The sequence below is a fragment of the Crocodylus siamensis genome, chromosome 1, assembly GCF_052110815.1.
Source record: "Crocodylus siamensis isolate JL-2025a chromosome 1, ASM5211081v1, whole genome shotgun sequence".
NCBI classification, from domain to species: Eukaryota; Metazoa; Chordata; order Crocodylia; family Crocodylidae; genus Crocodylus; species Crocodylus siamensis.
Window position 1 is genome coordinate 26,986,767 of NC_143395.1, and position 12,229 is coordinate 26,998,995.

Here is a 12,229-nt window from a genome sequence, read left to right on the forward strand (position 1 = left end):
CAACATGAAGAGGTCTTTATTAGAAGAGGTAGGTGGCATTGCTGAACAAGGACTAAACTAATATAAGTAACTTTGGGTGCAAGAGCTTGTCTGTCTCTTAATACAGAGACCGCTGCCAATCCTGCTGCCTCAATTCTTTGTTCACTGAAGATATGAACCTTGACAGAGCTGCATAACATCCACTGGGAAGAACATAAGTGCTGCATCAGGCACTGACTTGCCACCAGGTCAACAGCATGCCTTGCTGTTATTCTCTCAGAAGGATCCTGTAACTCCTTAGTTAATCCTTGTATAGGTGTCATTCTGGTCTTGTGCTCTGAGGAAATAGTTTTGTAATGGTGAGACCAGGAATGAAGCATGTTCTGTCCCAGAGAATGCTACAGCTTGGACAGAGACTGTTAACATCCATGTGGGGAGAGACTCTCCTTCTTCCTAGGCTTTAAAATCCGTTCTTGAAAACTCAGTTATTGTCAGGGATCCTGGTTTTCTCTGATAAAAAGAAAAAATCCTCAATTTTTGGGTTAGAAAAAGTAACCCAAAATCCATATTTTTCCATGATCAAAATGAAACATCATTAGATATATCTCTGTGCATTAGTGGCGGTTTATTTTGATCAAGAAAAATGTAGATTTTGGGTTACTTTTTTTAACCTGAAAATTGAGGATTTTTTTTTAATCTGAAAAAAAAGGTACAGTTCTTGGCTTACATTTTGAGTTACAACGTTTTGCACTTACAACCTTTATAAATTGACACCGTTTCAACTTTATGATGTTAGTTTTGATTTTACAACACTTGATCCAATGTGACACCCCACCAGTGAACAAGTTCGCTGTGTCACCTATCTCCCTGGAGAGCATCTGTCCAAACTTCCTTGGACACTTTCTTTAAGAAAGCAGATGAGACTCCAGAAAAACCCGCAGCCAAGACTCCTGAGAAGACTCCAGCCAAGAACCCTTCAAAAAGTCCAGCAACATCACCTCAAAGAAGTCCTTCCAAATCAATATAATTGCTATTTACAATATAAACATATTAATGTAACTATTATACTCATCTATAATTGATCTAGTACAAAATTCTGGGGTATTTTTTAGTGAAAAAAGGATTTCAGGCCTTGGTTCAGGAACCAATCTCCCATTTATAACATTGTTTCTTATGAGAAAATTGGTTCTGAGTTACAATGTTTTGGCATATGAGGCGGTTTTCAGGGACCGATTGTGTTGTAAGTTCGACGACTGCCTGTAACCCAAAATCCACATTTTTCTTTGATCAAAACGAAATGTCACTAATACATACATATACATAGATATATACATACATATATTTAGTGATGTTTCGTTTTGATTGTGGAAAAAATGTGAAGTTTGGGGTCCTTGTTTTAACCCCAAATTGGGGATTTTTTAAAATCAGAGAAAACCATGATCCCTGGTTATGGTGCACCTTGGCCGGACTGCAAACATCCACCCCTCTCCCCTGCCCTGCACTAGGAGCCCTTCAGGTGACAGCAGCTTGGGTGGGATGGCAGCTGCAGGGCTCAGTCCCGCACCGGTAGCACCCAGCTCCCGTGGTCCTGATCCCCTCACTATCCCCACAGCGCGGGCAGGCGGCTGCGGACCCGCCCTTTGTGACCCAACCTGACGGCGGCCCCGGGCAGCAGCGCGCTCGTGGCTGGGGCCGGGGACGTGGCGCGTCTGCGCGGGGCTACCGCCCTACCACCGCCCCGCGCGTGGGGACCGCGTTGGGGCCCACCCACAGCCACGGTGCTGTCCGGGCTCCTCTCTCGGCCCCGCGCGTGGAATAGGGGGTCTCGCGGGGCGGGGCCCAGCACCCCCGGGCCCGCCCCCTTGCAGCCCCTCCCCCCATGCCCGCCTCCTCTTCCAGTCCCGTCCCGGCCGACAGCGGAGGGCTGGGGGGCGATACTTCGTCCCGCCTCGCGGTGAGAGGGGGCGGGCGTGGATTGGACGGCGCCGCCTGTCACTCAGCGGGGGCGCGGCGCCTGGATTGGGCCGCGGCGCCATCCCTCAGAGGCCGGGCCGTGCGGGCCCCTTGTTGTCACGACGCGCGGGGCTGCGCTGCGCGGCCGCCGCGGGAGTGGGTGCGAGCGGCTTCTTTCGGTGCTGTTCGCATCCCCCCGCGGCCATGCCCGCCAGCACCACGGGCTCCACACTGCTGCAGCCGCTCAGCGTCGCAGTGCGCCTGCCCATCGACCAGGTGAGGCGGCGGCGCTCCCCGTCCGCTCGGGAAGCGGCGCCGGGCGGGGCCGGGCTTTGTCGCCCGGTCCGCTAGAGGTGGATGGGGGCGTGCGCCCCAGCGGCGGTGGTCTGCGAGATGCCGCCCGGCTCCTCCGGGCCGGTGAGCCAGCGAGCTGCTTCCGTGCATCGGCGCCGCAGCCCCTCCCCGGGGTCACGGGCACGGGCGTGCAGCGCTGTCACGTTTACTGTGGGGCCGCCCCCGGCCTCTCCCTGCCCGGGGGGGAGGGCAGGGAAGGACCCGAAAATGACCCGGGGAAACTGGGATAGGCATCTCCCCACTTCCCGGCGCCGGGCTGTGCAGCCGCCCCAGGGGGAGGTGGTGTGGCTGGGGTTTTGAAAGGAAGGCGAGAAAGGAAAAGCAGTGCTTTGTGTCGAGAAAAAAAGCCTAGGAAACTGCATCAGAAGGGGAAAAACTTCAGAGTGTGTGAGGGGATGTCCTGGATGTGGAGGAAGCGAGTGGGGAAGCTGGAGAGTTCTGGTGGAGAAGACGTTTTTGACATGTTGGGCTCCATGCAGTGCTGCTGGACCCAATGAAGGAGTCTGAACAGCAGGAAAGAGGCAGATGTCCAGAGATAGTTGTTTTGAGAGAGAAGCTAGGTTTTCTGCCCTCATTCTCCACTACCCATAGAAAAGAAAAGAAGCGCAGGGTAAAAATGAATGAGATGTGACTGGATGGAATACTTGGGCAAGAAGGCAAGCCTAAGACGGAGGTTGTGGGCTAGATATGGATGGGCAGATGTCCCACTGATACCGCTAGCTGATTTGTACTGAAATGAGGGCAGCCTGTGGGTCAGTGCTTGACTTCTTATTTACAAAGCTCTTCAGGGAAGTCACTATGCCTTTATTTCTGTAAAGCATGTAGGGCTCTCCTGGGTGTTGAAAAAATAATATTAATACTCGAAGAGTTGTACCTTACATGTGACTCAGTGATGCAGGCATTCATTACACTTTTCTTTGCTCTGGAGTATAGTTTTACTTTTGTTTAAACTGTTGTTTGTATTTAAGCATTGTTTCATAGTTGCATAGATGGTAGGGTCGGAAGGGACCTGAGCAGATCATCAAGTCCGACCCCCTGCCGTGGCAGGAAAAAGTACTGGGGTCAAATGATCCTAACAAGGTGTTCATTTAGCCTCCTCTTAAAGACCCCCAGGGTAGGAGCCAGCACCACTTCTCTTGGAAGTTGGTTCCAGGTCCTAGCCACGCTGACCGTGAAGTAGCGCCTCCTGATGTCTAGTCTGAATCTACCCTCTGCCAGCTTGTGACCGTTATTCCTGGTCACTCCTGGTAGTGCTCGGAGGAACAGGGACTCCCCCCAATGCGTGCTAGTCCCCTCTGACTAGTTTGTAGATGGCCACTAGATCCCCCCTCAGCCTTCTCTTGTGGAGGCTGAACAGGTTCAGGTCCCTGCTGCCCCCGATCATGCGAGTGGCCCTCTGGACCCTCTCCATGTTGTCCACATCCCTCTTCAAGTGTGGCGCCCAGCACAGGACACAGTACTCTAGCTGCGGCCTGACCAATGTCGCATATAGGGGGATTATTACTTCCTTGGACCTGCTTGAGATGCATCTGTGGATGCATGACGAGGTATGGTTGGCCTTCCTGACCACGTCCCCACACTGCCGGCCCATGTTCATCTTGGAATCAATTGCGATTCCAAGATCCTTTTCTGCCTCTGCACTGATGAGAAGGGAGTTCCCCAGCCTGTAGGTATGCTGCTGGTTCTTCCTCTCTAGATGTAGCACCTTGCACTTGTCAGTGTTGAATCCCATCTTATTCTCATCTGCCCACCCCTGTAAACTGTCCAGGCCCGATTGCAGCCTATTCCTCCCTTCTAGTGTGCCCACATCGCCCCATGTCTTAGTGTCGTCAGCAAATTTGAACAAGGTGTTTTTTACCCCCTTGTCCAAGTCATTGATGAAGATGTTGAACAGTGTGGGCCCGAGGACAAAGCCCTGGGGGGACCCCACTGCCCACATCCTTCCAGGATGAAAATAACCCATCCGCCACCACGCTCTGGGTGTGGCCCTCCAGCTAGTTAACGACCCATTTGACTGTGTAGGCATCAACAGGTGTCAACACCGCAGTTCCCTAGTTTTTTAATGAGAATTGTTGATGCAGTAATTAATGATTATGGAATTAGTGCTTATCCAAGACACTGGAAGTCTTCCATGTAGACTTCTAATGGACACGTCTACATGTGTTACTGATTCAAAGTAAGCTTACTGCCCAGTAAAAATACTTTCAGTAAGCCTACTAGGGGAGCATGTCTACAGGTGCTCCCAATGGGAGCAGTCCAGAGAGGGCTGCTCCAGCCTTGCTGTGCCCCCCTGTAGCAGCCAGGGGGGGCTCCAGGCTCCCCCTGGGTGCTAGCTCAGGGGCTGACAGAGAGTAGCTGTCTCCTGGCCTCATACACATCTGGAGGGGTCCTGATGTGCATGGGGCAGGAGATCTGGTGCTGTAGAGCTCTCCTGCCCCATGCACATGGGGACAAGCCCTGTGCCCAGCAGGGCTTCCCTGCATAGCCCAGGGCTGGCTGCAACCTGTCCTGTTCTTGGGTAGGTCCCAGGTCACCCTGGGCTAGGCGGGGAACTCTCTTGGTGCAGGGAGCTCCTGGCCCTGACTCCATGATCGGGAGCTACCTGTTGCTGGGCCGGGCTCCAAGTGTGGAGCTGGAGCTGGGACAATCTCCTCTTGCTCCAGCAGCAGGCAGTTCCTGGCTCTGTAGTCACCAAATAGATTGCTCCCTGCCCTGGGAGCTGCCTGCTATCTGGGTAGGCTCCGAGTGCAGAGCCTGGGTTTAGACAATGTTCCCCTGCCCTGGCAGCTCCTGGCCCTGGCTCTGATTGCATGGGCTACTGCTCAGGGCTGGGGGGGAGGGGTGCATTTTGGGGTCCCCCACAGAGCCAGGTGGAGTGGCCACAGCCCTTCCTACATGGCCTGCCTAGTGCTGGTGATGCTGCGCTGCCCGCTGGCTTCGCATCCAACTGATTTCTGCCCCCCACCCCGGCCGTATCTAGGCCATGTACCCTGTTAGGGTCAGCTTTGCATGGGCTACTGCGCATTCATTACTTCAGGTAGAACATTTAACTTTGCAGTTGACTAAGGGCATTTATATACATACCTTATCATCCCACCGCATGCTGGAGATCCACTGCTTTGGAACAGACTTGATTAATCGAGCCTGCTTTGCATGCGAGCTGATGTACACCACCCTGCAGTGCATGCAGGTGTATAAGTAGCGTGAAATGTGAGTTAGCACACAGAAAATGGTGGCAATGCACTTTCCTGCATCCAGCCAGGATTGCACACGGAGCACTAAACGTTAGAGGGAACATTGCTTCCATGTACTTTAGTTCAAAAGTATGCCACCGCCACTTTCTGCACACTGACACGCATTTTGCCACTTGTACAACTGTGAGCGATGCAGCGCTGGGTGCTTTTCAAAGTGCCCTGCACTGCGGTGCTTGCACGTGTAAAAAATGCCCATATTGACTACGCAGTAAGTGTCTGTACATGTAGATGGTGACATTTTACTGCACAGTCAGTTAGTCAAATGCACGCTAAAGCATCTTGTGTAGATGCACCCAATCAGTGCACAAATTGTAACCTATGTCAATGTTGGTGTTCAGCAACTAATGTTTTTACAATGACAGGGTATTATCATAGGACTCTACAATTCACATGAAAGCCTTCAGGAACAATTTCAGTGCAGGGACTTTTAGTGTCTAGTTTAAGAGCTCGGAGACGAACACAAGAAAAAATGTGAGGAAAAACCATGTGTATTTTGCATTTTGTTTTAAATTATCATGTCTTTCTTATGGATCTATCAACTAATGATATATTGATCAGAACACTGACTGAAAAGCTGCAAAATCATGTAACACGTAAAAAAGAAAGAAAAACAGCTGTATTATTGTGGGACCTTGTAATAAAAATTTCAAACCCCAAACTTCTTTTTCCTTAACAAGTGTCACCTTGAGAGATTTAATTTATATTTTAAGAGAGAAATGTTGAAGATAAGGAAAGAATATGAAAGTTAAGGGGGGAAAACAGAGGAGATAAAAACTGTTCAAATAAATTGATATACCTTTAAAAACACATGCCATTTAATATTGCTCTACAAACAGGAAGGATAAATGAAGTAGCTGTGGCTAAACAAGGAAGTAGGAAAGAGGTAAAGATTATGTATGTGGTTGAGTTTGGTACAACTTCCAAGTAGGGAGGCAGTAAAGCTGGCGGACACTGCTAATGTAGGTGTGGTTGTGGTGCCTCCCCATGACGCAATTAATATGCATCAGGTTATCTTGCTGTAAAAATACTCTGGTCTCCATCAGGTTTTTTTACTGTAGCAAGGGGAGAGGAGGTAAACCTGGGTAGAAAAATAATGGGATGCAGGTGAACTATTTTACTGTTGCGGGGTGGGTTAGGGAAGAGGGAAACCTCGCCTTTTGGCAGTGAAGACAGCCTAATACTTATTTTGGCTAAAGGTATGACTGCCTTATCTCTTGATGGAAATAGTTTTACCAGTTCAAAATCCGTATGGAGACCAGGCTTTATATAGAAGGGATTTATGTGGTGGTACTAAGTAAAACCTGAAGTTTGGGTAGTATTAAAATACCAGCTGCTTAGAAAGCAGTTGAGGAGCAACATCTTGGTGATAAAAGGAGAAGGAGGCCAGGTGTCTGTGCGCTATGCGTGTCTTTGTCTGCACATACATGAGTGCGTGTTTACTGGGAAACTGTTCCTGGACTCTTCTTCCTGTGAGAGTGCTAACTTGCATGGAAGCAGAATATATTTGGAACTCCAGCCACCTCCAGCTGTTCAAAGCAATAGGAGTTTTCTTTCTTCCCCACTCCCGTAAAAATCTCCCTGTCATTGTGGGATAGGTTTTTCTCTCCCTCAGATTCTTATTTTTAAGTTCCCTGCTTTGACTACCTGAAGTGGTTTGAAAAAAAGTCTTGTTTTTTTGATTTCACTGTTTTTCTGGGGGCTCTGAATATCAGCAGAGAAACTGAGTAGAGTTCTGGTAATTTTGCCTTTTCTTATGCTGAGCAGCAGCAGGAGCAGTTTTAGGAAAGCAATCCTACACGTTTTTTTCCTGTCTGCATAGACGTTTACTATTTTTAATGAAAACTGACCCCATCAATTTCTGCATAATTTAAGTCTCCTGGTTTCAGGGAAAGGCTCCCCCTGGCCACTGAATTCTACAAAATTTCTTAAAAATATTGAATGAATTTGAATGTAAAAATACATCGAGGCTTTAATTCTTATTGAAGGAAGGTACCATGCCTTCATCTCCTCCTCTCTCCTGTGGATAAGTTGGGGAAGGGTGTGAAGAAACTGATTGGAAGTGAATTTACGTTCAAGAAAACTACAAGTTCTAATTATTTACCTTTCTCTTTAACCTGCTTGTGCTCTCTTCTTCCTTGGTTTCTTGTATTAACCCTTCCATTCATGTCTTTCCCTCCTTGGTCTTGTTCATAAGCAAAGATGAGTTCTAGGTTACTAGTCTAGATCTGGGGAGACTTGAGGAACTATTTTGGTTGGGCAGGTTGCTTCTCCTTCCCCATGTTTCAGTTTCCCCATCTGTAAAGTAGGGATAATGAAATTGCCATCTTTTTTGAAGTGCTTTGAGATTTATGGTTGGAAAGAGTAGGGTTTTATTGGTTCTGGGTCCCTGCAGGACAACTCTTTTCAAGACAAGCTGTTTCTGTCTTTTGCTTTGCCACGTACCGTGGCTGATACAAGTGACTTATATAGGTCAGGGGTTGGCAACATGGCCCGTGGGACAGCTCTGGCCTGCACAACCGCTGGATTCAGTCCACAGAGTTAGGGGCCTTGACAGCTTTTTGCTGGCATGACCTGTAACATTGCTGGGGCTGGGCAACAGAGAACCACAAAGGCGTTGCAGCGAAGGGGTGGGGAGAAGTGGCAGTGGTGATGGTGACTGGGTTGGAAGACTGGCCTGTCTCAGACCCAGGCCAGGTTGTTCCAGCGTGCAGCTCCAAAACTTTGCTAGGCACTGGTATAAGTGCCTTTGTTGCCATAGAAACATATTGCAAAGGTAGAGGGGATGATGAGAAGTAGAGAGGTGAGTTGTGTATCAGCTGGGCCAGGGGGATGGAAAGCTGACCTAGGTGTCTTAGTTTGCTTGAGGTAAGTAGAGATCATTTTCCAGATCCATCTACCTCTTCAGGATTTAAACTTTTTAAAAAAATGGCTATTGTTGCTATTAACAAAAACAACACAATTCTTTCAAAAACTGAATATTGTAGATCAGCATAACATCTTCCTGAGTCTGCAAATGGCAGGCACCTCTAGTGCCTCTGCTTTTATTTCTAGCTTTCCAAAGTAGATCCCATAAGATTTAATAAAAATTCTGTGATGTCTACAGGAAGAGTTCAGGCCTGATGGCTGTGTTCACTTTGGGCCTTGCAACATGATAATCCTTTTCTTCCTGTTCATCCTTTTCTTTATGTGGTTTGGAGAGACAAGATTGCCTCATTACCCTCAACATGTTCTTAAATTGGGTGATCATAGGTTCTTGTTTGGTTGGGATTGTCCAGGATTCTACAAGCTAGTCCTGGGTGGTTAGTCAAAAGTCTTGGGCCAGAGTCTGGCAGGGAGGCAGAGTGGTGTGGTGGGTGGGCAGGCGCTGCTGCTGTGCAGGAGCAAGGCAGATGGACGTAAGGTGACCTTATCTAAGATGCCATATCTGAGGTCCCTACATGCTTTGCTTCCGCACAGCAGCAGCAATGCCTCCCCAGCAGACTCTGGCCTGGGACTTTTGACCAACTGCCTACAGCATCTTGGACTGTCCTGGCCAAACCAGGAGGTATGGTCACCCTATTCTTAACTCATTAAGTTCTGTATTAGCATAGTGGATTAAAATTGCATGTACCAGGGCTTTAGCTGGTCTCTTTCAGGGGTTAAGATACACAATTGGCTAAAATTATTCTGGGATTTAAAAAAAATTTTTTTTACCTCTCTACTATTCTGGAAGTTGACCATAACTTGAGAAAGCATTGTCGCAGTGTTTTAAACTATAGTGGAGAGAATTTTATTCCCTTAAATACCTAACTGTCATGTCAGTTTGTTTTGGTCTTTTTTAAGTCTTGAAAAGCATGCCCTGTGTAACTTAGTTTAATTGATTTCAAGTTTTTGGTGTTAATACATTTTATATTAAATTCAGATTTCTTAACAGGCTTATTTTCATAAAAAGAACCATAATTTTAAATTAATTTGAATCCAACCGTTTTATTAAAAGAGTGCTTTAGTGCTTAGCCTCCAGCGTGCAGGCTGAATTTGGTCTGTGGGGCTTCCCACAAGTCTGGAAATTTGGCAGCGAGGGGCAGTGCTCTGGAAATTGTGGCAACTAGTTCTGTTGCTGCACCCCAACTGCCAACTGCTAGGATTGCAGGCTTGAGCCAAGGCCCCGTGCACTGAACCATGCACCATGATGGGCCCGAGCAGTCTCGCACCACTCCCAGGGCCGGATCTCTGCGCACCATCCCTGTGTGCCATCAAGAGCCCGAGTGGTCTCGGATTGCTGCCGGGGCTGCTCCTTCAGTGACAGCTTCAGGAACCTTGGGCCTATTACCCGCTGGGGAAGAGCTCACCAGCTTTTCTTGGCTCTGATCTTCTTGAGTCCCTTGCCGCATCTGCCCTTTGTGCCGCGCACTCAGCTCCTTTTATATGCTCCAGGGCTTGGCCCCTGAAGTCTTCTGGACCTGACAGTTTAGTCTTCAGTTGGGTCCAGGGGAGCCCTTCTCCCCCTCCCCTCAGGAAAGGGGCGTGACTTTGTCTCTTGCTGCCTACTGATTGGTGGATAGGCTCCACCAATCAAAACAGCAGGATCTCAAGCCTGGGACTCAACCCAAGCTCTGAAAGATAAGCCTGCTACGTAAGGAAAAACTTCTTTACTGTCCAAGCCCCCAAAGCCTGGAATAGACTCCCTCCAGAGCTGGTGCAAGCCCCTACTCTGGACTCTTAAGAAATGTTTGGATGCTTATGTTGCTGGGATCCTTTGATCCTCAGTGATCTTCCCAGGTCCCTTCCAGCCCTAATGCCTGTTTGCCCAGATGTTTGGAAACCTTAAGTCCTGTTTTTAACTGCCTGTGTTGAACAGAAGTTCTTATCAGATCTTTTACGTCTCTCTGCCTTGTTTGTGACATCTTTGTTGAATTACTTTGCCTCTGTAGGATGCTTTGGTGAAGTAATGGTTCTGAAGTTATTGCTGCTTGTTTGCCAGCCTTTTCAAACAGACAGTCAATGAATAGGTCTCTTCAGGGCCTGGAAATCCATTGCATTCTACCAAGGGTTGGTTTTTTTGTTTATTTGTTTGTTTTTTGTATGTGGTGTGTTTTTTCTGAACTACCTACATACACATTTTTCTTTTTCTCCAATGCAGATACTCCACATACTATTAAAAAAAAGTATTACAGGCAACCCCTGTTTAACGTGGTTTCAATTAGCACTATTTTGCTATAGTGTTCATTTAAAATTGATACCTGATTTCACTGAGTGCTCAGCCAGTTTTGCTATAGTGCTCAGTGGAACAGTGAATTTTGGCAGGAAGGCAGGAGAAGCAGCTGTGGCAGCAGCAGCAAGTGCAGTGAGTGGCAGTGAGTTGGGGTAGGTGTGAGCATGTGGTGGGGTAGGGAGAAGCCAGGCATGGTTGGTGAATGCAGACTGGTGGGGCACTGTGGTGTCCCATTGGGGGGGGGAAGGGGTGGGGGTTGCAGCTGGCCGGGAGCGGTGTGGGGTTTACAGCTGGCTGCATATGTAGTGGGGAAGCTGCAAACATCCACCCCATTCCTGTGGGATGCTCCACCACCTGAGTTCACCAGCTGAAGCTGTGGAGATGGCGAGGAGTGCGGTGCCCAGAGCAAAGGCCAGCGGGGGCCTGCACCCAGCGTGGGACAGCAGGAGTGCCGGGCCCAGGGCCAGGGCTGGCAGGGGCCCATGCCCAGAGCAGGGCAGCAGGAGTGCCGGTGCCCAGGCTGGCATGTAGGGCTGGTGGGCAGGTGGATGGGTCGAGAGAGGCAGCAGTGGTGAGTGGGGGGGATGGGCATCAGTGCAGGGCCTGGGTTGGGGCCCAGAGCCAGCGCCGGTGGGGGCCCAGGGCACGGCAGCAGGACTGCAGGTCCAGGCTGGCAAGTAGGACTGGAGCGGCCAGCGGGCTAGTGGGGAGAGGTGGCGGCGGCAAGAAGCGGCAGTAACCAACTACCTATATTTACATTCATTCCTATGGGCAAATGGACTTCGCTTAACGCGGTTTCGCTTAGCACTTGTTTTTTCTGGAACCAGTTAAGAGCGCTAAGTGGAGGTTGCCTGTATAACTCTTCAAAATGTGATCTTTGCTTTGATTTGTGGAATTAAGATAATACTGAAATTTAAAAATTAGTGTTAGCATCTTAGCATTTATTCAGATGAATGGTTCACGCCTCATAGTGACTTTCCTGTCCTTTGCAAAGGTGGGTGTACATCACAGCATTTGTTATGCTTCTTTCAGATTTTGAGCATGACAGCTAAGAAGACATTTGAAAAAAATCGGAGATTTCCAAAGCAGAGCAATTATTTCAGAATACAGTTATTTTTCACTCCAGAAAATTGTCCACTGAAGGCATATATACCCAGTATAGATATAGCATTATCATTATTACTGCTAATTCTTCCAGTCAGCTTCTCCATGTAGGAAAAAGGCACTTTGAGGAATTAGTTTAAGTGGCATAAGCTGAATTAGAACAAGGTACTGCTATTTTGGAATGCAGTTTGAGTGCAGGGAGCTGTAGCACTATAAGTATAGTGCTGTAGTTACTTTGGTATGGATACACTTTTACTTTCTCTGACCTACCTGTTTGCTTCACAGTGCTCTTTATTTTATTGCTTCCTGCTTCTATGATAAAAGAAGTGGTGTGTGTGGCAGTAAAAAAGGGACCATCCAGTGTCTTATGGACAAGGCTTTTGCCCTTGAGGAG

The 12,229-nt window shown here is 48.4% G+C and overlaps 1 protein-coding gene across 1 annotated transcript in view; it reads left to right on the forward strand.

Annotated features, from left to right (window-relative positions):
• The first annotated feature begins 1,971 nt into the window (after nt 1-1,971).
• MBOAT2 (membrane bound glycerophospholipid O-acyltransferase 2) overlaps nt 1,972-12,229 on the forward strand; it is a 216,005-nt gene continuing 205,747 nt past the window's right edge. The window contains exon 1 of the mRNA XM_090032473.1: nt 1,972-2,208. Coding sequence (XP_089888599.1) covers nt 2,137-2,208 — 72 coding nt within the window. The 5' untranslated portion in view covers nt 1,972-2,136. The remainder of the gene's footprint in view (nt 2,209-12,229) is intronic.